Source organism: Corvus hawaiiensis, chromosome 4, assembly GCF_020740725.1.
Source record: "Corvus hawaiiensis isolate bCorHaw1 chromosome 4, bCorHaw1.pri.cur, whole genome shotgun sequence".
NCBI lineage: Eukaryota > Metazoa > Chordata > Aves > Passeriformes > Corvidae > Corvus > Corvus hawaiiensis.
Genome location: NC_063216.1, coordinates 24,018,220 through 24,044,949, shown reverse-complemented (window position 1 = coordinate 24,044,949; position 26,730 = coordinate 24,018,220). Strand labels below are relative to the sequence as shown.

General features: G+C 36.8%; 3 protein-coding genes across 11 annotated transcripts in view; 2 read left to right on the top strand and 1 right to left on the bottom strand.

Moving 5' to 3' along the window:
• GNPTAB (N-acetylglucosamine-1-phosphate transferase subunits alpha and beta) overlaps positions 1-12,810 on the top strand; it is a 41,046-nt gene extending 28,236 nt beyond the window's left edge. Inside the window, exons 14-22 of one of the 3 annotated variants that reach the window (XM_048300267.1) lie at positions 674-873; positions 1,138-1,357; positions 2,369-2,482; positions 4,747-4,832; positions 5,708-5,806; positions 8,636-8,803; positions 10,367-10,457; positions 11,049-11,106; positions 11,604-11,690. In XM_048300267.1, coding sequence (XP_048156224.1) covers positions 674-873; positions 1,138-1,357; positions 2,369-2,482; positions 4,747-4,832; positions 5,708-5,806; positions 8,636-8,803; positions 10,367-10,457; positions 11,049-11,096 — 1,026 coding nt within the window. In that variant the 3' untranslated portion in view covers positions 11,097-11,106; positions 11,604-11,690. Of the gene's footprint in view, positions 1-673; positions 874-1,137; positions 1,358-2,368; positions 2,483-4,733; positions 4,833-5,707; positions 5,807-8,635; positions 8,804-10,366; positions 10,458-11,048; positions 11,107-11,603 lie in introns of those variants that run through there. The other 2 variants (XM_048300266.1, XR_007202969.1) reach the window with 2 other exon arrangements.
• Positions 12,811-12,905: 95 nt separating this feature from the next.
• Positions 12,906-22,543, top strand: SYCP3 (synaptonemal complex protein 3). 4 transcript variants are annotated; one of them, XM_048300275.1, is made up of 8 exons: positions 14,191-14,901; positions 16,025-16,100; positions 17,088-17,122; positions 18,824-18,941; positions 19,911-20,010; positions 20,769-20,867; positions 22,040-22,144; positions 22,280-22,543. In XM_048300275.1, the coding sequence occupies exons 1-8, from the start codon at positions 14,772-14,774 to the stop codon at positions 22,331-22,333; spliced, it is 717 nt and encodes a 238-aa protein (XP_048156232.1). In that variant the 5' UTR covers positions 14,191-14,771; the 3' UTR covers positions 22,334-22,543. The 4 variants fall into 4 exon arrangements, with proteins under 4 accessions (XP_048156230.1, XP_048156232.1, XP_048156233.1 ...); XM_048300273.1 differs by lacking the exon at positions 22,280-22,543 and adding an exon at positions 12,906-13,276 and having other exon boundaries at positions 14,755-14,901; positions 20,769-22,125; XM_048300276.1 differs by lacking the exon at positions 20,769-20,867.
• The window catches only part of CHPT1 (choline phosphotransferase 1), a 21,477-nt gene continuing 16,941 nt past the window's right edge, over positions 22,195-26,730 (bottom strand). For 3 of the 4 annotated variants that reach the window (XM_048300269.1, XM_048300268.1, XM_048300271.1), the window contains exons 7-9: positions 26,281-26,406; positions 25,674-25,784; positions 22,195-22,359 (exon numbers count right to left, since the gene is read on the bottom strand). In XM_048300269.1, the coding sequence (XP_048156226.1) occupies positions 22,315-22,359; positions 25,674-25,784; positions 26,281-26,406 (282 nt within the window). In that variant the 3' untranslated portion in view covers positions 22,195-22,314. The remainder of the gene's footprint in view (positions 22,360-25,673; positions 25,785-26,280; positions 26,407-26,730) is intronic. The other variant, XM_048300270.1, reaches the window with a different exon arrangement.

Below are 26,730 nucleotides of genomic sequence, written 5' to 3'. Positions count from 1 at the left end.
TTAAATTCTAAAAGTTACACTGAAAGTCTGCAAAGAAACTGCTTATCTAGACTGTATCAAGAAAATGTCTAGGAAATTTCCTCTGCTTCCAGCCAAAGCATTTTGGCAGTTTTAAAAACCTCTAGAAGAGAAGAGACTGTGCTTCAGTTGGTAGCAGCTGCTTTGCCCTATACTATACTAAACTATACCTATACTATACCTATGCCCTGTACTATACCTATACTTTCCTCATACTATGTTTTTAAGACTATCCCTCTCTGTTCATCTGAGATGGAATTTTGCAGAAGGAATCTTTATTTTCATAGGATTTCAGTTTATCAAATATGGATGAATAACCTGCAAAAAAGGGGCAATATTACAAATAAATCTGATGACAAATAAAGACCTTAGTGTGTTGGAGGTGTCAGAGCACAAGTGTTAAGGAAGTCTTTTATAGAGTAGTTTTCCTCAAAGCATGAAAGCTTTAAGGAAAATCTTACCTTTTATCTTTTTTTTTTTTTTTTTTCTTTTTTCCTAAGAAAGAACTAAGGAATAGGAAGAAAAATATTTAAAAATTCTCTTCCCATTATGGAAAGAGTTGGCATCTGGCTAAAATGTCATTTTACCTGTGTGTCTAGTGTTTTCTGACTTTTTCAGTAATATAAACTTGATTTATGCCTGTCCTGCTCTTTAGGAAGAAGAGTCATTACTCAAACAAATGTCATATTTTACTGAAGGTAAACATTTTGGAAGGCAGCTGAAAGATACATTTGCCGATTCCCTTCGATATGTAAATAAGCTTTTAAACAGCAAGTTTGGATTTACATCTCGTAAAGTCCCCGCTCATATGCCTCACATGATTGACCGTACTGTTATGCAAGAGCTCCAGGATATGTGAGTGTTTTTGTTTGGAATAAGGTTAATCTGTGGGAAATTCTACTTTTCTGTTGCTTTGCTGTAGCCATTTCCAGTGTGTTAATGGCTACTCATTAAAATTATGTTTTGGAAAAGGAAATAAGAAATTTATTACAACATGGTAGTTGTGATACAATGAGACTTTTGAGGCCCTTTCAAAATTTTAGATAAGAATTTATTTTTAGGTAAGGAATGTTTTCTTCAAGAAATTAGAGTGCTAACTTTGTTTTCATTCTTATCTAGGTTTCCTGAGGAGTTTGACAAGACATCATTTCACAAAGTGCGTCACTCTGAAGATATGCAGTTCGCTTTTTCATATTTCTACTATCTTATGAGTGCAGTTCAGCCACTGAACATTTCTCAGATTTTTGATGAGGTTGATACAGACCAGTCAGGCATCTTGTCTGACCGAGAGATTCGCACGTTGGCCACGAGGATCCACGAGCTACCATTAAGTTTGCAGGTACTCTTTCATTACCGACTTAACTTTCATAACAACTTCAGTTTTAAAGTCCAAGATGGTTAAAATAAAGTGAGTCAAATTTTTATCCTTGCTTGTAGCATCAGGAACATTTGGCAATTTTTAAATATTACCTGAAGAATATAGCATTGTGTTCTACTTATCATTGTTTGTTCTGTGGAGTCCGCAATTAAATGGAGTTCTAGCAGCATCAGAAAAATGGCTCACTGGTGTCTGAGTTCAAATAAGCAGTGTGAGTTGGTCAAAAAAAATGGTCACTGTCAAGAGTTGGACAAGTTGGTCACTTGCCCTGAGGAACTTGTGGCCTAAAGAAAGAATTGAGAAAAAGGATAGCAAGGAAGTCATACTAATAAATAGTATGATCATATACAAAGACTCATGCTTCTGTTCTTCTAGGAACCTGATAAACAGAGATATGGTCTTTGTAGGACTTGCAGTCTTAAACATACAGGTAGAGAACAAAGTGTACTGGTTTTGCTGTACAAGAGCAGAAATGGCACAAACCAATGAAACAATTTGTTCGTGACACAGGGCACAAAATCGTTGGTGTAGTCAGAGCACAGCCCTACTTTAGTGTGTTCCTGGCCTGTACCTTAATCAGAAAATCTTCCTGTCCTTGCAGTTCACTCTTTTGGGGTTTTTTGCTTAATTTGGAGTTTAATATGCCAGTGTTGATTTGGGAACTCTGTACTGTCCTGGCATTAGTAAAGGTGTGTTTTTAATTTTAAATGAAAATGTCATTAAGTCATAATTTATCTGGTCTCAATTCAACTCTGTACTGAGCATTCCCTTTACTTCATGTGTATAGGGAGTCCCACTGACTTAGTTACTGAAATGGGGTCTGCTGAATATTAATTCTTCTTTTGTGGACAGTAGCATGGAAATTTGTTATGTAGGTAACACTAAACATGATTGTGCACCCTGGGTTTTTAGAACTATGTCAGTGAGAAAACAGGATTTAAAATGTTTTTTCTTCCCCTTTCTTTCTGTTAGGATTTGACAGGTCTAGAACAAATGCTAATAAATTGCTCCAAAGCTCTTCCTGCCAACATCACTCAGATCTATGTTATTCCTCCAACTCAGGAAGCGTATTATGATCCAAATCTGGTAAGAAACATTAATCTTAAAAGATGCTTATTTTCTTTCCTGAGTATGTATTTACTTTAAAAGCTGGTTTGATTTCTAGAAGGAAAGTATTTACAAAAATTACTACTTGTGTGTACACGAAGTAAGTGTTATAAAATGAAAATTTTACAGGCTGCTTCCTAACTCACAAACCCTTAGTTTTCCTTAAAAGCAGAGAAAAGCTGAGATTTAGAATGTTAGTATAATTGGGATTTAAAAAGTCATCCTTGTTAAGAAAATTTACTGTTGTAAACCAAAAAGACAGTAAGCCCAGTACCTCTCTGACTAGAACCTCCTGATAAGTCTTTATCTGAATTATAACCCACGTATTCTAAAAAAAACCCCCAAATCCAAAAACCCACCAAACTACCAGATGGACGCCTCTAGAATTCGAAGGCTTCAGCCTGTTATTTTGATACCCAAAGCTGGGCTGACGGGAATCTCATGAAGTTCACCCAGGAGAAGTGCAAAATCCTGCACCTAGGAAGGAAAGCCCATGCAGCAGTGTTATGCTGGGGGCTGCCCAGCGGGGAAGCAGCTTGGCAGGAAGGGACCTGGGGATCCTGGAGGGCACCAAATGGGACATGAGCCAGCAGTGTGCCCTTTCCATATAGAAGGATGATGGTATCCTGGGTTGCATTACACAAAGTGTTGCCAGCAGATCAAGAAAAACGGACCCTTCCTTTCTGCTCAGCACTGGTAATGCCACACCTGGAGTGGTGCTTCCAGTTCCAGGCTCCTTGGTATTGAGGGACATGTGGACATAGCCCTGAGCAACTGTTACCAGGTAGCCCTGCATGAGCAGGGAAGTTGGACTACTTGAGCTCCTAAGATTCCTTCCAACCTTACCCAGTCTGTGATTTTGTCAACATTGAGGTCTTAGGACTAAATGTTCTTTAGTGATTTAAGTTCCAAATTTCTATTTTAGGGGTTAAATCCTCATCAAAACCTGCTGGACTTTATATCTGATACTAATACCTAAATTGCTTTTACAATGATAATATAATTCCTGCATCAACCAATGCATTTGAATAAAATGTGTGGAAGTACTTTGCAAAATGATTTTTTGCAACTCATTTTTTTACAGTTTCAAATCAATACATTATTAAGGCAAAAATAATTTTGATGAGTATAGATCATGAACTTTCATGTAGTAGAAGACGCTATGAATCCCCAACATATGCAAATCACAGTACAGAGATCTGCAAAATGTGTGTAGATAAATGTATATGAACACTGACTTTTTTTCCTTTTTTTCTTCCCTCTAGATATTTATCCTACCTTATATTCTTACCAGGTTATGTTATAAAGTTTTAAGTACTAAATATATATAATTATTTGTAATAATTAGATAATTAAATATTTCCCCCTAATTCTGAATTACAGAAAAATTTTATATAAAGCCGTTCCGTCAGCATAATTTGAAGGACTGGAAGTGTGGATTTGAGAGTCCTGTACAGTCTGAGGACCTTTCATGCAGTTCAGCCTTATGCTATTTCTCCTCTTTTTTTTTGCTTTCAAGTTATTCTGAAAAACTTTGTGAAGTAAAAAACTTTCAAGAATAGTAGTAATTAAAGGATGGCTGCCATTAATGTATTTTAAGATGGGTTAAAAATAAGTCTCAGTGGCTGGGAACAATTTAAATTACTTTAAACTTTTTGGAGAGTTAGTAAAATATTACTAATCTAAGCAGTAATGCCTAATGTACTAATCATTAGTACATTAGTCATTGCAAATAGCAGCAAAATAGCATTTGTGGTGAGCACAGAGTTAAGTTTTACATCTATTGTCTGCAACAGCTATATTTCTTGGAATTAACCTACCTACCATGGAAATACTCCTTGAAAACAGGGCTTTTGTTTGCCGGAATTGTTTCAACATTTGTATCAGCTGTTGTGCAGAGTTTGCCTGGCCAGTTTTACTGGTGGCCTTTATCAGAGGAATATCAGACAGCTGTCAAGTGAGTTAGAATTTTTGAATATTGTACTGAGAATGAAGTTGCAATGTTTTTGCCAGAAGATAATCTGTATTATTCATATATTGTTTGTAGAATAGGAAATTGTGATGTTATGTACCAGTATTGTTTTGTTTTTTCCCTCAACAATTGAAAACTATTGCTTTTGATTCCAGGAGAGTAAAGTATATGCAGGCCTTCCTAGCTGTAATACAAGTTCTCTTACAAAGTACACCTTCATAACAAACTGTAATTTTCAGTAACCTATAATCTAAACAGTGTTTTCTTCCAGCCTCCAGTAACCAAAAGCCTAGTGACTAATTGCAAACCTGTGACCGACAGGATTCGTAAAGCTTACAAGGACAAAAACAAGTACAGGTATGTTGTGGCAGTCCTGTGAAAAGAGATGCTTAGTGTTGTAAAGCCATAAGAGGAAGGATAAATACACACATAACCCAAGATTGCATGTGTGTGCTAACAAATCTTAGCTCAACCAACTTTAACAGAGGAACTAAAGAAATGTACTGTTTTTAATTTATGTACATCTCATTGTGCAGAGTGATGTGGGTTTTTTCATAGTTTATTTAGTAGACTAAATATTTCTGTGTTACTTGTGCCATCTTGGGCCATTTCCTAATTTGTGTTGTACAACAGTAAGCCAGAGTATGTTTGGATGGCTAGAGAGTGAGTGCAGTTCAAGCAGCATATAAAGGAGGGAAGAGCTAGTCCTAGAAGTTGTAAATCTACTGCATTCTTTCTTCTACTGAAGCTTAAAAAAAGAAAAGAACAGAAAAAGCATTTTAGTCTTAACCACCTCGTACCTTTCCTGCAAAATGGAGAAGTGACAGTGGCATGAGTTTTATAAATGGAGGAGGTTTTCAGGTGAGATTTGAAGAAGCCTTCAGGGTGCTTTCTTACATTTGTCACCTTACTTATCCTAACATAAGTGTGGTACTTACCACTACTAAGGCTGTTAACCTGGGGTCAAATGCACATATTTTATATGCTTTCTCTTAGAATTCAGATCTATGATTTATAGGTGGTTACTAATAAATCTGCAGAAAAGTGGTTCTGTGCAAGAGCATTAGCTGAAAAATTTAAATGTCTTGATAAACAGCAAATGGCAAATTCTAATGAAGGTTTGGCCAGTCAGATTAGAAATGTTGCTGAATAATGTTGAATACAAGATTGATATTTATTGAACCAGACTTCAGGCTGTTTTATTAATATATAAATACTATTTTAACAACAAGGTTTGAAATCATGGGAGAAGAGGAAATCGCCTTCAAAATGATTCGCACAAATGTTTCTCATGTAGTTGGTCAGCTGGATGACATACGAAAAAATCCCAGGTATCCTGTTTTGTGATTTGTGTGAAGTTGTGAGATGGTTTCAATTTTCTGGTTTGATTCTTTAAACTTTTTTTGTATTTAAAAGATAATTTATTGTCATGTGTTTCTAAACTGTATATTATAGGGTAAGACCAATTTGAACCAAAAGTACTTCCGATATTTTCTGTTTGACTGAAGCTGACTCCTCTTTCTGTTATGCCAGGGGCTATCTCAATAATTTGTTACATTTTTATTTATCTAAAATCTTTGAAAACTTAGAAACTTAAGCTATTTTTGAAGCTTTCATTTTTGCTGTTCTAGAGGGCATACAGTTTATATTGCAGGCAATTTTACTTTAAAGGAAGAACTTTTTGACCTGCTTTGTGCAGGTATTTTATACTAAGAGTTAGGTGTGGATTATTTTGTTACAAAATCAGTTTTATGTATTCATTGTGCTTTCATGCTCTTTCACAACATGGAAAGAATCTTGCTTCTGTCTTCAGAAAACCAGTTTTCTGCCAGTTTAATGAGTTTGGCTGCAAGAAGAGGTCTGACAAGTGTCAAAAGGTAGAGCAAGGAGGAAAGTAGAACCAGGTACCTTGGGCCAGGGAAAGTGAAACCTCCTCTTTTGGTCACAAAAAGCTGTTGGGTAATCTCAGCTGCCTGTAAAGCTATAGCATAATTTGTATTTGTACTTAAAGAGTAGATATCCACTTTCCTCTCAACACTGTACTACTTTTGCTAGGTTATTTATTCAGAAAGGGAAATGCTAGTCTTGAGACATTTTACAGCTGCTGAAGGTGGTTTGTATCTATTGCTGTTCCTTTCAAAGAGTGCCTTCTGGCCACGTAACTCCTGCATTCCAGTTGCCACAATGATCCATTTTAAAAGAAAAGTAGGCAGTGCTCTAGCCTATCCTGCTGCTTCCTTTTCCTTCTCTGTTTCTTTGTCTGCTGGCTATGAGTTGGTTCTTTTTAAAGGTAGGGGTGATCTCAAGTCTTGTGAGGCTCAGAGGCCTGAGTAACAGAAGTTTCTCACCTTCAGTGTTCATGAAGTGAGACTGAGTTGATTACCTGGGCTATATTCCTGCAAAGTGCAGTACTGTAGTCATATCTTGTTAACAAAGGAGAGCTGGCGCAGTTATGTAGGCATGCCATTTCCTTCTCTTTGCCATGTTTTCCTTGCATACAAACCAGTAATTATGACCAGTCCCTAAAAGCAAGTTTTTAGTGCCTGTCTTGGAATGAACTAAAAGTGTCATTCAGTTACTATCTCCCAAAAATGTTTGGTTTGCACCCTTAAGGCAAAGTGAGCATTAATCATCTAGGCATTAACTGTGGAATGTCCAGAGGAATGTCATGTTTAGTTTCTTTTGGATGAATTTAAAGTCTTTCCATTACAAATGTGCTAATATCCTCATCAATCCCATACTTTGTTTTGGTTTGCTGTGTGCAACATCATCTCAGTCTGTAAGCTGCCTCTCTTTTTGATGAAACTAAAACACAGATATACACTCTAGGAGTACAGCTGCATTCCCAGGGCTAATGAGCTGCCAGTCCAGGGGACAAGGTCAGAGACAGTCCAGAGTGAGCTCCCGAAATGCTTATAGTGTAGCCATGATTGCCATAACCAACTGCTTTGCATAGTATTACTTGATACAGGAGATACAGCCTGCTCGTTTTTGGAGAGGCATATTTTTCTTCTCAGATGTAGCAATTTGAATGACTGTTTATCCTCTGCACATAATTATCTTGAGCAAGCTTATCGATTAGGCCAGATACAGTATGTTGCCATTCAGTGGTAATTCCCTGTGTGGGCTGATATACAAGCTCCAGAGTTCTGCTTATTTCCAGATTCCTGTAGGAAGTCTGAACTTTGCTCTTTGAAATAACACACCATACTACAGAGAATACAGCTGACCAGAACTGCTTATTTACAAAGGTTATCAGTGACAAGGCATATGTCACCAGATATGATTTCTGCCGCTAGGGAAAATGTAGGGTTCTTGTATCCCACAATATAAATAAAGCACATAACACATGCCCAAATGTGGGAAGGGGAATTTTTGTTGTCAAGCACCAGGTCAGAGTGTCCAGGGGTACATAGCAGTCTAGCACACTAGCTGCTGCTTTAGTTACAATTATTTGCAGTACCCTAGTTGCATGTTTCTCATGTGAGGAATAGCACTCTGCAAGAGGCATTATTGTGAGCATGCTTATTTGGTCACAGTGATTTCCATGTAAATTCTATTCAAATTGTTGTTGTTTGCATTTTGGTTGATTATGTAAGTCCAGCTTTGGGTCTGTGATTTGAGGTATGTCTTGTCCAATTTATATAATGTTCTCAGTAATCCAAAGCCTAGGGACCAAGCTTTGCCCTCTCTTATACAATCTTCAATAGTTTTATGTTGATTTTGTCTAAAGAATGCAGCATGCACACTATAATATTAATAATTTAGTATGTTTCCCTCCTACAGTGGAGCTCACTTTGTTATTTAAGATACTTTACTCATGATAATTCAAAACTGTAAGAATCCTTATGCAGATTGCAATTCTCTGTTCAGTGGGCTCTGGGATGGTGCACACTCTAGTGCCCATTAGATGGCAGCATTATATAACTAAAGATGTGGCCTGTCACTGGATTCCTCTGAGGTTTTGACTTGCTCTCAACCCTAGTGCTCTTAGAATTAAAATAAAATTAATTTAAAATAATGCAACAATAAAAAAAATCTGCTTTTAAAAGGATATGGTTTCACTTTTGTTCTAAAGGATTATGTTTGTGTGATTGGTTTGGCAATACCTTTGCCACATTATCAAGGAAATATTCTAACAATGTCATCTTGTTTTCTAGAAAATTTGTTTGCCTAAATGACAATATTGATCACAATCATAAGGATGCACAAACAGTGAAAGCGGTGCTTAGGGATTTCTATGAGTCGATGTTTCCCATACCTTCCCAATTTGAACTGCCAAGAGAATATCGGAATCGTTTCCTTCACATGCATGAACTCCAAGAATGGTATGTTCCACACGTTCTTTTCAAGTTACTTTACTGCAATAATATTTAATTACCTAAGATATTGGTAACAAGCTGGTTTTCCCCCAGTATTGTCATGAAAGAGTTAACAGTGAAAATAGTGTGGTAAGATTTGAATTGAATTTAAAATCTGAGGTCTGCAGGATTGAGGTTTTTCAAGTGCTTAAATAGTCATTAACATTTTATCAATTGGTCCTAACCTACTGCAAACAAAAGTTGTTGGTTTGTTCCTTTGTTTGGGTTTTTAAAAAATAAATCAGGAATTCTGGCTTTCTTTAAATGTAAAAAAAAACCCAAACCATTGTTACATTTCTCACTAAGTGATTTTTTTAAAATCTGTCATATAGCAATAACCATCTGGATAATAATCAGAAAAGATTAATTTTCTTAATTTTGTGTGTCTCACTTTTTAATAATATGTGAATTTTTTGTGTATGTTTATCTCTTGCCATTTTGTAAATAACAACTTAAGAAATTGGAGTAGTTGACTTGAGAAGACAAGCAAAACGTTGACAAATACAGTAACAAAAATTACACAAGACTAATATAAGCAAACCTCAGCAAATCATGAGAAATAGCTGTTAATAAGAAAATAGAAAATATTAGAGGAACTGTAGAAGGAATCAGCAGGATCGTAGGGGTGACTGTAGTGCTACAAGCCCTGCTGTAGTAGTGGCAGAGGGAGCATGGGGCAAACCCATTTCAGCAGTTAGCTTTAGAAATTTGTGCTGGAGGAGTAGACACAGTATTGGCTCTTTTTGAGACCCTCCATCAAGACTTTTTGTAGCTTCAAAAACATGCTTTATTTGGACTTGTTTGTAGCCAAAGATGATTCTACCAGGATGGGTTAAGGCATGCCAAATTGCTGGTGGAAATCAAAGTATTTTCAGAATCACAGGACAGCCCAGGATGGCAGGGACCTCACAAAGATCATTTGGTCCAACGTTTCATGGAAAAAGGTGCCTAGATGAGACTGTCTCCTGCCAGCTCTCAAGTGTCCTGGCTACAGGACTGTAGCACATAAGGGAATTGCAGTTTGGTCAAAAAGGACATACACAGTGTGACTCTCTCCTTCCCCACTTGTGACTGCAAAACCATAGTTGCCACAAACAGATGTGGCACTTGGGGACGTAGTTTAGTTGTGGACTTGGCAGTGTTAGCTTAACAGTTTTAGACTCAATCTTCAAGGTCTTTTCTAATCTAAACAATTCTGTGATCTAGCACCCTGAGCAGTCATATCTTGGAAACTTCCAGTGGTGCAGACTCTACCATGTTTCTGGGGAGACTGCTACAGTAAATGATGGTTTTGACTGTAAAAAAATTTTCTTATATCAAGATGAAACCTCTCCCAGTCCAACTTGTAGCTGTTGCCCCGTGTCCTCTCTATGTGGCTCTTTGTGAAGAGAGAGCCTACGTCCTCTTTTTAGTCAACCTTTAAGAACCTGAAAAAACTTTCTTTGCATGTTCCGTGGAAACTCTTAAAGTCTAAATATTTGCATTTGTGAATATGAAGCTGTTTTTCTGTTTCCTTCTTTCTTTGTCCAGGAGGGCATATAGAGACACGCTCAAATTCTGGACCCACTGTGTTCTAGTAACACTTATTGTGTTTACAGTCATCTCATTTTTTGCTGAACAGGTAAAGTTAATGTCTTCTTATCAAATCTGTATAACACTTAACAGATTGTGGAATCTTCAGGGTAACATTGGATGGATTTTTTAAATAGGTTTTGAAGAGTAGCTAGGATTCTTCCTTCATAAAAGTAGTAAAGATGTTACATGACTGATTATTAGGTTGCTTTAATTTTTAAGTCACCATGTTGAGATTCCTTGAAAAGAGAGTCATATGGGGAGAAGGAGAGTGGCACCTTCTCAGATGCCTTGTGACAGTAAGGTCCATCACCAGTGTGCTGAATTTGGATGCTCAAATTCAGTAATGGTTTTTGAAATTCTTGGTCTGTTAACATACATGCTGGTAGAAGTGTATAGTAAGTTAAGAGGAAGGAAACTTAGTCCAGAAAGGAATCTTAAGTTACTTAAAGGCCTTATCAAAATCTCTTCTCTTAAGTAATTGCAAAGACTCCTACTGAATTCAAAAGGTTTTGAATCTGACTCAAGGGGAAAAAAACCTTCCACTTCTGCAAGCTTAAAATCGCTTTCTTGAACGTGATTAGTCCTGCTAAACTCAGAGGGAGTCAATGGAACAAATCATATGGGTAATTCTTTGCAGGTTGGGGCCTTAAGTAACACTTTCCGTGGTCTGATGAAGAGGGTGTAATTCTTGAAAGGTTGGCTTTTGATTATTTTTTTTTTCTCACCTGTAACTTTTGCATGACTCTTTCCCTTGATTTTCAGCCTTTTGTATATATTAGAAAACTCCATTAGTAACTTGGTTTTGGAAGGGGATACCCAGCTTAGTGGTACAGTTAGGAATATAAATACCATTTTATGATGCCAGCTTTTGCTGGTCTTTTAAAAATAGAATGTAGCTCGGTGCTAATTTAAATGCACAAATAACCTTTAAAATAATCAGAATGAAGGCATGGTGTATTTTTCACTTTCTGCTTGTATTCTGATTATTGAGATGTCTAGTCGAAATGTGCATATCTAATAGATGAATTGGAGTAGAAAATGCCTTTCTTGTGCAATGACAAAAAAAAAAATACAGTATTGAGTATTTACCATGGGTGGTACAGATTTGATAGTTTCTAGGATGAAAACCTGACCAGCTGTGGACCTTTAGCCCAGCAGAGGACTACATATTGTATTTTTTTTCTCTCCTCAGCTAATTGCACTTAAACGAAAGATTTTTCCAAGGAGAAGGATCCAAAAAGAAGTTGGTCATGAACGAATCAAAGTGTAGAAGAGCTTTATTTTGGAGATCAGTCTACCTCAAGCTGTGATTAAGCATTTTAAATGTCTCTTTCATAAGTGTCTTTTCTGGTTTGCTATTTAACTACACTGATATGAAGAAAAAAAAAATCATGCACCTACATTAGAATCTCTGCAGTACTCTTGATGATATAAAAGCTGCTGGAACTGTGGCAATGCAAAATAACAACAACAACAAATTGCAGGACACCTGTACATAGGCAGTTTTCAACAGAGCTTACTTCACAACTCTTAGTTCACGGCCATGTTATCCTTTTTTATAAAAAGGGTTACCTAAACAAATGTAACTGCATTTCTTGCAGTGGATGTTGCCAACTAGATAAAATGTTGGAAGGAAAAGTTGTTTGGGATCAGCTTAAGAAGTCCTTAATCTTGCATTCCAAAGCATTTTGCAAATTTCTGTCGTTGCTGCTTTTTTTAGCCCTCCGGGGAAAATTGAGAATTATGTAACTTGTCATTTAAATTTAGTATACATTTATAGATGTTGACATTCTTTAAAGCACAGTGACAATTCATTTCCCTATTTGTAGTGTATAATTGGGATTTGAAAGAAAGGTATGCTACAAAAAAATTACACAGTAACAACATCTAATGGTTTTTTTGAAAGATGTTTTCTATCTGGTGTTATTATAGTCCAAAGAATACTCAAAGAAATGGTGTTATTTCCTGGCTTGATTACAAAGATGGTTGTAATAAATGAAAATGATCAAGGTAAAATATTTTATAAGCATTGTAAATAAAAAAGCAAAAGTGCCTATATATGAATGGGTAACAAATTGTTTCAAAGTAGAAAAGTATGGGGAGCAGTGTTTCAGTTCATAAAACAATATTTTTACTGACAGACAAAGCTGTGGTGTTTCTCAATTTAACAGGGTTTGGCCCTGTATTTTGCTGAGATATCAGAGTAGTGTGGTTTTATGTGGGAAAGGGTACTGAATCTTTTCAAGCAGAAATTTTTTGTGGTGTATCTTCACTTAATTGTATTAGCAGTATTCAGAAAGCATTAATTTTTGTAACCGGATGATGTACAAAATGTATGTGGATATGTATTGTAAGATACTTGGCTTGCTTTGAAATTAACTAAAATGTGATGAAAGTTTTGTGTGTCGTTTCTGCTTCAAAGTCAAACAAAGCTCACACATTTTGGTAACTCAGCCAGGAATCTGTATGAATCTTTACGTCAAAAGTTTGTATTTTTTCCTTTAAAAACCTTCCAGCTGTAATGATTTAATACGAATGTGAAGCCTGGATCGGTTCTCAAAGTGGAATGAAGCTTTTGAGCACCGCGAGGCTCTGCAGGCGCTGCCCGGCCCGGCCCCGCTCCTGAGGGCGGCAGCGCCGCGGTCCCGCCCTTTCCCGGCGGCGGGAGGCGCTGAGGCGGCACCGCGCCCTGTCCCGCCCGGGGAGCCGCGGGAGGAGCGTGAGGGCTGCCAGGGGCCCCGGGGGTGTGGGCCAGCGGCGTTCCCTCTGCTGCAACAGGAGGGTGTGAGGTGCCCTGCCCCTGCCGCCCGTGCGTCCCCTCAGGGTGAGGCGGCTGAGGGCACAAGTCTCCCTTGCTGCTCTGAGGTGGGTCCCCACGGTGAAAAGCCCCACACAGGAAATCCACACAACTATGGGCTTGTTTCGTATCTTTTTTGGGCAGGGTAAAAAAAAAAAAAAAAAAAAAAAAAGAAGGTGAGTTTCTCTAAAAATCACTTAAAATACACAGCTGTGGATTGAAGACACTCAGATTGGCTAAACAGGTACCTACATGGGATGGGTGAGGGCTGCGTGGGCTTGTGAGGTGGCAGGATTGTTTTACACCTGGGTGAGGAGGACTGAGCAGTTCTACTTTGTAAACTGATTTTTAGTACAAAGAAAAGTGTCTGTATGTCAAATAAAATATATGCTTACAGTTCAAAGTTGAAGTGCTTTGGCAGCACAGGGACAGGCACTCTCCTCCTTTACATCACGTTCTCAACAGTCAGAGTAGTCAAAAAGCAGATTAAATCTTGACAATTTTCTCTCATTTGAGGATAATTCTAATGCAAGGGCTTTTGATTTTCCAGTCAATAAAGACATCTGTTTTTCAAGACACTTGCAAAGTCTAAAAATCTTCATGCTACATAGAGAAGCATCAACCTCAGAAAAAGCTGGGTATTAAAAAGCACTGTTCCTTCCTTAGTGTAGTGTGGCCATGTTTACAGATCCATGGAATCTGGGATTAAAAATAAAATTTCACAACTATTGAAAATTAAAAAAACCCCAGAAACAGGAAACCTGAGGTGTGTGAGAGAGTTGTTAATGTTGGGGGGACTTTGTAGCCCTTGAAATTCAAAAGATCTTTAATGGAGTTCTCAATTTCTGTGTGTGAACTTAATTTTCAGGTCTGTCTGTGCCCTGGCTAGTGGAAAACATACTGATATTTCTAGCTGTGTTGAATTGTGTCCAGAATGAGAGGTTTACTAAAGTAAATAAATGAATATTTTTTTAAGAGGGTAGTGTATGTGTGAAATGTTTACCAATGTAGAAATGGCATTACTTACATTACAGAATGCAGAGGTGTAATAGCTATAAAGATAAATCAGAACCTGGAAGTTGCCCAAGACTTTTAAAAATGGCATAAGCATATGTGTATTTGTCTCTACACTGTGGGATGGCTTGTAGAATCACATTGCTCTCTATGGTTTATCGTTTCTCTATTTTGGACAGTAGAATATTGGCATAGTATAGCTTTTGGGGAATGCAGTACTGGATATGACAAAATGTATAATAAACCTTATAGACGCTAAGCTGGCAGACATCTTAGGACAATGGATAACTTATATTTTTTTTCCAGCAGAATCAAGTATGTTCCTAATAGCCCTGGCATTTTTTTAGCATGTTCTTAAAAGCATTGCTGATGGGTAATGCTGTGGAGTACCTCAAAACTAAACTAGTTTGACTGCTTGCAGGTGCAGACTTTTAAAGAGATACCCATAACAGGTCCATGTAAGCGTGAAAACATACTTATATTCAATTTATTGTGGGGGAAGTTATGTGACAAATACAATATACTGTTTCAGTAGGGAAAGATCTCACCATGGCACCATCGGGAAGAAAGCATGGAGGAAAAGCTGGTAAACCAGCACAGGAAGATCAGACCATACCTGCTTATGATTTTGAGGAGGAAAGAAAGGAACTGAGTGGATCAGAGGAAGATCTTAGAGAAGGTGCTTATATGACTCTTTTAGCACATTTGTAAAATGTGAAGTTTATCACATTTGTGAATATGAATAGAAAGGAAGAGAATTCTGAGTCCGCCAGGGACTGGGCAAATCATGGTTCGTAATTCCTGAGACCACCAGGCTCCTCCTGTGTAATTCTGATTGGTAAGAGGAGAGAGCCCAATTGAACAGCTCTGTGTAGTGCACTATTATGTCCTGACATTCCAGGTAGAGTCTTCAACAGAGTAGAATTTTATCACATGATTATGTTCCCTTATTTTAATGCCATATCCTTCTGTCACCTGGCAGCACAGAACATTGTGAGACCAGGGCGGGGCACAAGAGCTCTGCCCGCTTGTCTGAAGCATTGAGTCGGGTAAGGTTGTTGGAGTTCTAGCAGGGTTAAGAGTACTTCAGAAAGGATCTGAACCAAAGAAAAGAAGTAGAGAAAGCTGAGGCAAAAAAGAAGATAAATCAGCTGAGGGATTCTTGTTAATTTTGAGGGAATATCATCAAAAAAGCAGACTTGGCTTAAAAATACAGTTCTCAATCATCACATGATAGTTTTTTGTAAAGTCTGGTGTAAGTCCACTTCTGAATTTTTCCATTTCAGCAGTTATCTCTGGGCTTATTTCTCATTAATTTCTCCCCTCCATTCATTTAGACTAAATTCCTCATTAATGAAATCTGACAACCAAGGATTTTTGTTTTCAAAATAATGTTAGTATCTATCTGGGATTTTGATTTTTAAAGGTATGGAATTACAGTACCTATTTTATGGTAAAATTGAGATTGAACTTTACAAATTTTTATCTTATTTTTACTTTCTGATGATTTTTATATTGTGAGCTGGGAGTAATGGTGAAGTAGTGGACAGAGAAAGTAAAACTGTTTGGGACCAGTGTAGAGAATTCAAAGCAATGCCAGCTCAAATCTGGCCTTGCAGAGTAATTCACCACCATCTGTCAACTCCAGACTCAAAGTTACAGGAGCTGCCTGTGTTACTGACAGGAACTGAGCCCCATGAGATATGGTTGGGGAAATGGCATTACAGAAAAGTAATTACACTTTTAATAACTCAACCAACACAAAATGTATTTTTGTAAATATTTCTATAATCCTTCTTAAGGTGACACACCAGTCATGGACAAGCATGGAAAGAAAAGACCTTTGGTGGCTACGCATGTGGGTCCAGATGATGTGGGGTAAGGTTAGATGTTTGGGGGCTTTTTCCAAAATAAGCAGGTCTTAAATAGATACCAACTTCAGTTATTCACTATGCTCATTTTTGCTTTGTTTGGGTTTGGGTTTTTTAGTATTTGATTCAAAACTTAAGTGACAGATAATACAGTAGTTGTACGTAAATAAAGAAAACGTAGCATTTTAAAATGGTAATTCTTCAGTTTCTTTGTAGGTACTTTTTAACATGCAGGAAAATTTGATATATTTGTGTGAATCAAAAATTTTGTATCTTTTAAAATATTATTTCTTTTATCCTAAGTTGTTGATAATTTCAATAAATTCAATTTTTTTCCCTCTGATTTTATTGCTTGAAGATATTAGCAATACTTTAAATGATCCAAATATTGCATTAAAAATAAATTCTTTTCACAGATAAATTCTAAAAAAAAATATTCATGGTCAGTGTAAATGTAATAAAAAAGTATATGCTGAAATAGTTTTCAAGCAGATTATAACTGTTGAGTTGAAGTACTGTTTTTACTGTATTACACACTGCCTTACACATCTTAAAGATGCTGTAAAAACAACCCTGATATTATTTGCCTTGGATTTTTTTACTGTGTCAGTCATGCTAACTGAGATGAACTTGTTTTCATTTGGTGTTACAAACACCCTTTTTGTTTTCTTTGTTATAGGGAATGATCAATTTTATTTACTGACTGCCCTTACTCAAGACCCTTTAAATGCCTAAGTACCTCTTTACTAGGGAGTAAGCTAATAGATTCTAGCATTAATTAAAAAAAAAAAAAAAAAAAAGCAAATTAGTCTGAAAAAGAAACCTCTCACAGGAGGAGAAAAGGAGTGTAATTATTTTATCTTATGGCAGTAGCAGTTCTGTCCCTGCTCAAAAGTAATAGGCATGTGAAGAAAATTAGTTTTAAGCATATACAACAAGTCTTACTCTCAAGTCAGAAAATGGGCAAATAAAAATTTGAAACACTATTTTGTAGGGGTGAAGTTCAGAATATGTTGGAGAGATTTGGAGGTAAGTACACTTACATTCTAATTAATTAAAAAAGAGTTGCAGAGTTTAAAGTAGTTACTTACCATAAAATAACTTTCAAGACTTACACAAAATGACCAGTTTTTGTAGCATTTTTCAGAATTTCTGAATAAAGCCAGTTTTCAGAAAAGAAAAAAAAAGTTATATCTAAGGAGAGCAAAGGGAAAGAAGAGGAGGGAATAACTATATAAATGAGTCACAGCTTGTAAGTGTAGATAATTACAAACGAAAAAGGAAAGATGCATGAGTGCTTTGGATAATCAATTCCAATCTTAAGATGAAGTTTAGGAGGTAGTAAATATATTGTAGAGAAAAGGGACAATAGCAGTTTGCTGTTGTTCTCACTCAATTTTTTGTCACACTGACATAGAGGATACTGGGGCCAGCAAGACTTGAGTGAGAAATAAGGGGTGTGTCAATGTTAACATAAGCAGCAAAAGAGAACGAATAGTTCTAATTCTAGACAGGCAATTTTGGAGGTAGAGTTTAATTGTGATACAGAATGAGAGAGCAGTCTGTACTTAGTACTTCCAGAAATCTAAAGAGCAGGGAATCAGCAGATAAGAGAATTTCAGCAGTCAGAAGTACTATGAGTTTCTAGAATAGCCAGATAATGAGGCTAAGTAATGCCAGTCATCCAGTGATGAGAGATTTGTGTGTGTCACTTAGCAGGATTTAGTATAGTCATCATCAGATCCTCAGGTGGCTTTACCTAGTTAAATTACCAGCTGAATTCTAGATAGTGACAGGTTAGAGAAAAAACATTTTTAACTTATAAAGAATGTGCAATACCCATCACAGAGTAAGCAAACATCAAAAAGAAAGAAGGAAGGGAAACCATTTTAATGCTTCCATGGAAGGAAGGGAAACCATTTTAATGCCAGCATTATGCACTCAGTAGCTGATTAATACTTTCATTGTATGTAATAAAAGAAACCTGTACAGCGTCATTACTTGCATATCAAACTTCAGGTGAAAGAGGAGCTAAAGTAACTCCTTAATCCACAAATTAGGAGTTTTGGCTGTCACAAAATTACATATTTTGTATCACATATTAGAGTGGTATTAGGAATCTGCAATTAGAATAAGAGGAGGATTTCAATGTTAAAGAGTTATGGTTGCTTGTAATTTAAGACACAAAAAAGGAAAGAAAGGAAGGATGGAAGGAGGGAAAATGAATGGATCAGAGAGAGGATGCTGTCTGTACAAAATAGTGGGTTTGGCATTAGCAGGGGTGGATGCCTCAGCAAATCAGAGAGGTTTGACAGATGTTTCCTGAAATCTACAGTGAGAAGGAAGAGAAATTACTGTATTAACCTTAAGCTGTGACTTGATAAATCTCCAAATGTAAATTGAAGTGAAACGAACACAGTAACTTATATTAACACTTAAAAAGTACTGTCTCTCTGAAGTATAAAAAATAGTTTTTCATTCATTATGTTCAAGTAATTTGCATAATACTCTGAAACAGATGTTGGTTAGGGTGTATGAGGGGCATAAGCAAGTAGCATTCCCACCAGTGCCACCAGCAGACTGAGGGACACTCACCACAGCAGTCCAGATCACAGGAGTGTCATTAGAACACACCTCATTTGCTTCTCCAAAATGTAACTCATCAGCATTTTTAATACATGGCACAATGTATCCAGTATGCTTAATTTCTAAATATTCTTTGACTTTCAGCTGACATCAACAAGGCTCTCTTAGCTAAGAGGAAACGATTAGAAATGTATACAAAAGCCTCACTCAAAACCAGTAACCAGAAAATTGAACATGTTTGGAAAACGCAGCAGGAGCAAAGGTGACATTTACTCTTGGTTTTCAAGCCTGTGAACTAGATTCCCTTCTGTCACAGAATGGATAGTTGCTCTGTCCTCTTGCAGTTAAATAGCAAGTACTGCATCTAATGTTAAATATCTGCTCAAGGCCTTTGCTGCCTCCAGTTGTGTTCACTTTGTTAATCTGACAGGAATAATTTAGAACATTCTCTTTTGAACAGAGAAATTTAAGATTTGGAACTCTGACACCAATGTATGTTAAAGAGCTGGCCTTTTATCTTTACGGAAAGTGACCTTTGATGTTATTTTTGTCTTTTAAAACAATGTGGGGGGGGGTTTCCACTTTGGACTTTTCTGTTTCTAGGTGAAAACTAAAAAATGTTCAGTAAAACTTTAATACCATTCTGGTTAAGAAAGAAAATAATTTCCACCTTGCTTAACATTCCTCTCACCTCTTAAGGCATATTTAACTACTACGTCTGATATCAGAGGTAGAGCAAACTGAAAAATGAGACACCTGAAAACTAGAAGTCAGCAATACTTGTAACTGCCTTGGTGTTGTTCTACATTTATATGTATTTGAAACGTGTATGGACAAAATTTTAAGAAATGAGCTAATCAGTTTTGCAATATAAACAGCTTGTGTTAAAGCAAACATCTGTAATTGGGTTAGAAAACCACAGTAAATCTCAGAAAACCTGACACTGTTAGGAAGTGTCTTTTTAACCAGCATTTCTTTTTAACCAGTATTTTATGGGAGTGCTGTCTCTTTATAGATATATTCCACATCCACTCAGTGTGTGTTCAGTTTTTCAAAACATACAGTATTCAAATAGGGTCAGATGTCAAAACAGCCTATTTCTTTATCTATGCCAGCTTTTATTCTATTCCATGCATGTGTTGAACCTTAGCTTTCCCTGTAGCTAAAGATTTATTTATTAAATGCTTTCCCTGTAGCATTTGTCATACTTACAGATAGTATCTGTTTATAGGCAGAAGCTCAATCATGAGTTCTCCCAGCAGTTCCTGACTTTATTTCAGCAATGGGATGTAGATGTGCAAAAAGCAGAAGAGCAGGAAGAAAAACTAGCAGTGAGTTTCCAGCATGGCACAAGTTTCACAGTATTTTCACAAGGAGGGAATATTGTTAAGACATTCAAGAAATATGAAAACACTTTTTGTAGTTTAAACATAAATATATGATTGTTAAAGTTTTAGGAAGAGGGGTGCATTTATAAGTTTTATTGCAAGTTTATAAACACTGTTAAGTAATGCCCTAGGCCAGCATATGCCTTGAGAAAAGCCTAGACCATTCAAGGAGAAGAAAGATGTGTGCTGTTTCTGTCCATCCATAGTCTTTGGGTCTGGGAACAAAGGAATAAAAGAAAGTAGTTTTCTTTTAGCACACATTGCTTAAAAGGATGCCTGTATATAATAAATGTAGGAGAATTTGATCACTGAAAGGGGATAGGAGCTACCCAATGGAATGTAATCATGTGATGTTGCTGTGTTTGTACTTCCAACATATTTGCAAGTTTTGCTTTTCCCTAAGTAGCACATTCCTCTGGGATACCCTAAGAAACTGTGGGGGATAGGAATCCTCATGGGACTTTACAGGGATAATTCAGGTTGCAAGAGACCTCAGGAGGTGACTTGGGGCTTAATCCAGTCTTCAGTCTTATTTTCATTAATAAAAGCAAGGGTAACTCTCCAGGCAGAGATCGACATTACAAGGCACAGATTTCCAGTGAAGGCAGAATTTCTGATTCTGAAAAATGACACTGGTGTGCTGTCCAAGCACTCTGGTTAACAACTGATGCAATTATGTTTTTCTTTTGCTTCTGCTTCAGAATATGCTTCGCCAGCAACAAAAAGTTTTTCAACAGGCACGAATAGTTCAAAGTCAGAGACTGAAAACCATTAAGCAACTCTACGAGCAATTCCTAAAGGTAAATCTTTTTCTTGGAAGGCAGCTGATCCTTATCATACCACTTAAGAAAGCTGCATTAATTCAGTGTTTTGTTTGGTATTTCTTTAACAAAGTAACTAACACACTAGACAGCAAGCAAAAAACTTGGTTTGAGTACAACCAAACAAAAATTTTACTTTTTAGTTAAAAGCCTTCCTCACAAGAGAAAATCTTCTGTGCCTTAATCATCTTCAGGACCCTTTTTTGGGCTCTATCCTCTGTATCCGTGTCGCTCTTGTACTGGGGAGTCTGAACTGGACCCAGCACTCCAGGTGTGGCCTCACCAGCTACATGGCCCCCAGCATACAGGGCAGATTCAAGTCCATCAGTTTCTGACAAACCTTAATTTCTGTTCAAGTAATTTCCTAGCTGATTTTGAAATTTCAGTTAGTTATGATAAGCTTGGTGTTTGGTTTGGTTTTTTTCCAAGTCTGGTAGTTGAGAAAAATAAATCTGAAATCGAGAAACTCTTAGTTTAAAATAGTCAGAATATACAGAATCTATTACAGAAGCATTAATAAATAATAGCAGTTCCAAAATGTCAAAAATGTCTTAATCAAAGAGGAAAAACTGAACAGAAGGTCAAGTATTACTTTGATTTTTCTCCTCAAAGAAGATCAAACAGTAGAAGTCAAGCCTTAAAATAAGCTTAATACAAATAAAGGAAAATGCTAACTAGACACATGCACAGAGGTAGGTGTAATTTTATGTACAAAAAGGGAAGATAACCAGGGAGTTTTATTTGGCTTATTTGGGGAGAAGTGTGCAAAGAAATGTACTGGGGTTTATACTCCTCACTTCAAGTCCTGCAAGGTTGTCATAATACTGAACCCCTGCCATTCCTGACAGATGTCTGTTCAATCTCCTCTTGTACTACTCTTAATTGAAATGCAGAATAAGTAGCTGAGACCTCACAGAGGCTGACAGGAGAGTTCTATTTTTTTCTCAAGGTACATATTGTTTAAATAGGAATATAGACTGGAGCATGAAGTCCTGTATGATTCCTCTGCCAAGTTTGTGACAAACTCATCAATTATCAGTGATCACTGTAAAAATTAAATTGTAGTATGAATAATGATTGGGTTGTCTGCTTGTTTTAAATTAACCCCTTGACACTGAGGAGTTCTGAATTAATGTTATCCTTAACTTCAGAGCATGGAAGAGCTGGAGAAGAGCAATGAAAATCTTCTGGCTGGTGCCCAAAATGAACTTCGCAAGGAAATGGCTATGTTGCAGAAGAAGATTATGATGGACACTGTAAGTATCAGATCTATGAAGTTAGTTAAATGCAAAAATAGAACATTCTATTAAAAGTCATTTGACATTCATTTAATTCAAAGGAATCATATTGATACAGCATTTGTTCAGCATTATCTCCTTTTCTTGTGACAGCAACAGCAGGAGATGGCAACTGTTCGCAAGTCTCTTCAGTCCATGTTATTCTGATGGCTCAGTGGAGGAGCAACTTGTACCTAAGTAACATGATACAAGTACAGGCATTAGAAGGATGTTGAGATTTGGATGTTAAGATTTAAATGTTTCAAGGTTCTTATTAAACGCTTTCCTGGATTGTTCTAATCTTGTCTGTTAATGTTGTAAGAACATATCTTAGTAAACTTTTATTACTGGGGGGCAGTATGGACCCCAAACCATTCACTGTCTGTCCAATTAATTTTTAACTATTTCATATCCACTTTCAATAGCATTGGACTGTTTAAATTGTTTCACTTTTTCTAATGCTAAATTCTTCCCCTTGTTACAATTTATGAAATATGCATTACCCAGATTTTACATCATAACTTGAGGCCTTTAGGTACATTATGCAAATAGAAGCATTTCTAACAAGCTGCAGATTTTCACAGTTTCAACACTTAGTCTGCTGATATATTAGCAGTTATAAAAATTCACAGGGTATGACACAGCTCAGATGGAATTGTTTAATGATGTGTATGATGGTAAATTAAAGTAAGTTTGTTAACTCTTTTGTTAGTCTAGGCATTGTACTATCTTTCTATTAGTAAGGGATTTATAAACTGCTGTAATTTTTCCAGAAAACAGGGTCTTTTTAGTTAAATGATGAGCTTAAGGTATCAGCTCAAGTAACAATAAACAAACATTATGCATTTCGGGGTATATACTTTTTGTAGAACCATTGCTAGAAGAAATCTACCTCATTTATTTAGTACAGGCTATTACAAGCCTTTGAGATGGAATATTACTTTTTGCAATCCCAAATGACTAGCAATTTAGGGAGGCCAGAGTTTTAAGGATAAAGCATTTATCTTTTATGTATCTCATTACAGTAAGTAAGTATAAATGAAACAATTGGCCTAGTGTGCATGCAGTTTGTTTTTACAGAAAACCATTACACTGGAATGTCCACTTTTACAAGTTAAGTAGTTGCCAACATATTTAATGCTTTCATTTAATACAACAGTAGATAAAACAAAATCCATCCACACGCCCACACACACACAAATGTGATGTTTTCATAACAATGTGTTTCAAAACCATATTCTTCTTCTCAGCTTACTAGCATTTTTTAGTTCAGAGTCAAGTCATTTGATGGTGGTTCTCCAGGTTTGGAAGCCAGATTAGTGATGGCTAACTTGCAGAAACTTCAGCTGTTAGCTTGTAACTGATGTTGAACAAGTAACCAGCATGGATTAAACTTGTTCTGCCTCTGCTAGGATTCAGAACAGGAGCAAACATGGAAGTTACACTGCTACAGTGATGCATGAGGTAATACGGGCCTCTTATGGGTAACCAATAACAATGCTGATTTGTAACTACTGAGTCTCAGCCCTCTAAGGACAATTACATGAGGCTATGAAAGAGTTGCTTTCTTATGAAAGACAGGCTCTGCTTCGGATCTTCAATAGGAGCTTATTTGTTAGCATTGCCTCCAGGTTCTGGTTTTATTTGTTAGTACTGAGTCATGGTTCTGGTTTTCCAAGTGATTTCTGCATTAGTTTCCTATCATCCATATACCTCAATCATATCCTTAAAATTACTTCTACCGACTATGCCATGACACAGTTTTGACCATTGTGGAGAGCCCACTCATCTAACTCTAAAGACATTGCCTGTGTCTTTTCATCAGGTGGTTAATTTGCTTACAGTAATTCAACCAAACTAAAATGGCCATTACCATCTTCTTTTCTATTTGACCGTGGCCTGGGTTCAGGCTAAATTCATGTGCAGATGCTGTGTCATTTCCAGCCTCAAGCAGGAGTAGTAGAATTCACTCTGAACTGATATTAGTTACTTTGAGTTGTAGTCCTCTGGCAGTAACTGCTACAGTTATCCCTCAAAAAAGTTATTTTATTCTTCTTAGGTAGGAGGGTAGTGGATGCTACTTTATTCCCTCCAGAATAGCAGACAATACACCACTTTAAAAGTCCCTTGAATGCCTCAGAAAGTATTTTTGAATTAATAAGCAGGTACGAAGCTGCAGTGGTAGTATTTTTAACACAAACCATGGCATTCTTTATTGGACAGTTCAGGAAGGACCATGAACTTGGAGCTCAGGTACATATCAGCAACTGGAAGTAGTAATGCACACTTACATTCAACAGCTTTTTACATAAATCATATTCAAGTAGTACCTCTTTGAAGGAGCTTAAGCTTATAGGGTTTGTGTGCAAGTAATTTTTTCATGCAGATAACAAACTACTTTGATTCAGCTTTTCTCTAATGGCAACAGCCCTGTTGTTAGACATGCTACCCAGTGGGTCTGTTCTTAAAGGAAGAGAGAAGCTGATATTGGGCCTGCATTCCTGGAGAGTTTTACTTTAAGGTTCAGTTTTGTGCTCTTTTGCTTGGATGAAGTACAGTGGGATCAACTGTAAGGTAAATGAACACAGCGATAGCAAAAACACCACAGAGGGAAATACAGAAGGGTGGGCTGCAGTGCTGGAGCTACAGACATTGAAGTTTATCAGTGAACTTTGTCATTTGCTTCCATAGTCTTACAGATACAAGTTAGGGTGCCTAAAGTGAGTCCTCTCCTTACATAGCTACCTGTAGTCTAGAGGATGAAGTGCAATGAGACTAACCTTATTATGACTACAAAACCAGAAACTGGCCTTGAAAGAAAATACAACCTAAAGTTTTATGTAGTAGCAGTAGGTTATGTACTTAGATACTAGAGAATGCAAGAAGTCTAAAGGCACTCATAGCAGTACTTTGAAGTAGAAGAAAATTTTCCTGAGCTGTACCTCCTTTATCTACTGATACAACAGCTTGTGCCTTAGAAGTACCAGGAGATTGAGTGATTTTTATCTCATGGCTGCCCTCATTTTACCAGTCTTAACAATGCAGAACTGAATTCATTGGTATGTCTGACAACCACTTCAGAGCAATTCCAACAAAACTTTAGAAATTAATGCTACAAGATTAGACACTTGGGTTAGGGAAATGTGAAATTCCTCTTCAAATTCTAGTTGGTAGCACCTTGGATTGCATTCTACATTCACCAGAAGTACAGAATTAAAGTTACCTAACAGGAAATGGCAACATTTTCAAATGTAGTATTTGTGGTCTGAAACACAGGGAAATACATACTGGTTCAAAAGTATTGATACAACAGCATCTGCAGAACTTTGTATCTACTAATTCTAACATCTGGTAATGTCTCAAATACAGTGAGCTTTCTCATAATACTGTTTTCTTCAAAAGCTGTATCTGTCTTCCCAAAAACAGAGAGGCTGCTTCATTCAACATTCCCCTAACTGCTTCTTCTCTTGTCCTTGACCTATTTTAATCAGTCATTATGGTTTTGAACCTGCTCAGGAGCTCGATGAGATGAAATTCTGAAGACATGTATATGAAGATGAGAAGCAATCTGTAGGCACACGCCACTGGCATATCTCAGCATATCAAACAAGGATATGAACTTCAAAAGAACAAAACAGAACAGGTTAAAAAAAATCCTTTTTTTTTTTTTCAATTGTCCCTACTACAAATATGCTATACTTTAATGAGAATTTATCCAAGTCACAAGTGTAGCAATCATTTTAACACACAGCTACAAAGTGGTCTAGTTTAGAATTACAAACAAAACCGTCACAACACCTCAACATCCTAACAGCACTAAACACTTAAAAGATCTGATAAAAAAAGGTTCATCTGCAGTTCACAGAACGACTTTAAAAAACCCACATGGACTAAAGCATAAATTTACAAATCTCTCCTGAAATTGCTTTCACATCTCTGTTCCAAGGAAAGCAAGCCCATCAGCTCCCAAAAACATGTTTACATGGTACCCTGGCACTCCCTCCACAATGACAGCTGAAATGTGAGCAAGTTAGAAATGGCAGAGCAGAATGACAGGGACAATTCTCAATCTGTTCCTTTAAGTATGGTCAAAACAAAAAGTATAAACCACTTACCAATGCTATCCACAGAACAATATATTCATCAATGAAACTGTTGAAGTATTGGTCCAAAAACAGAAGTCCTGGTCCAATAAATGCAGAGTCCTGAAGACAAATTTCACTTTTTGTCATGTGAGCCACCTATGTTTAAAAAAAAAAAAAAAAAATTAAAAAGTGCATCCCTGCAAGATTGGTGTAACTACCAGCAAACAGGCATCACATCCTTGCCCAGCAATGTTCTCTTGGAAATTGCATTTATACCTGTGCATTTCAGCTATCTGCAGGGGTTCCCCACTCTAGTTTTCCAGCACTGTATTCAAAGGGTAAGACTACGCAAGTATATTACTGAAAACAAATACTATCCACTTGAAATACTGTTTTCAAGTCCAACTTGAAAATTTTGGCTTTCTCTAGCCAAAAGCTAACTAGGAAGCAGACTTTTGCTTAAGTGGCAACACTTGTTCT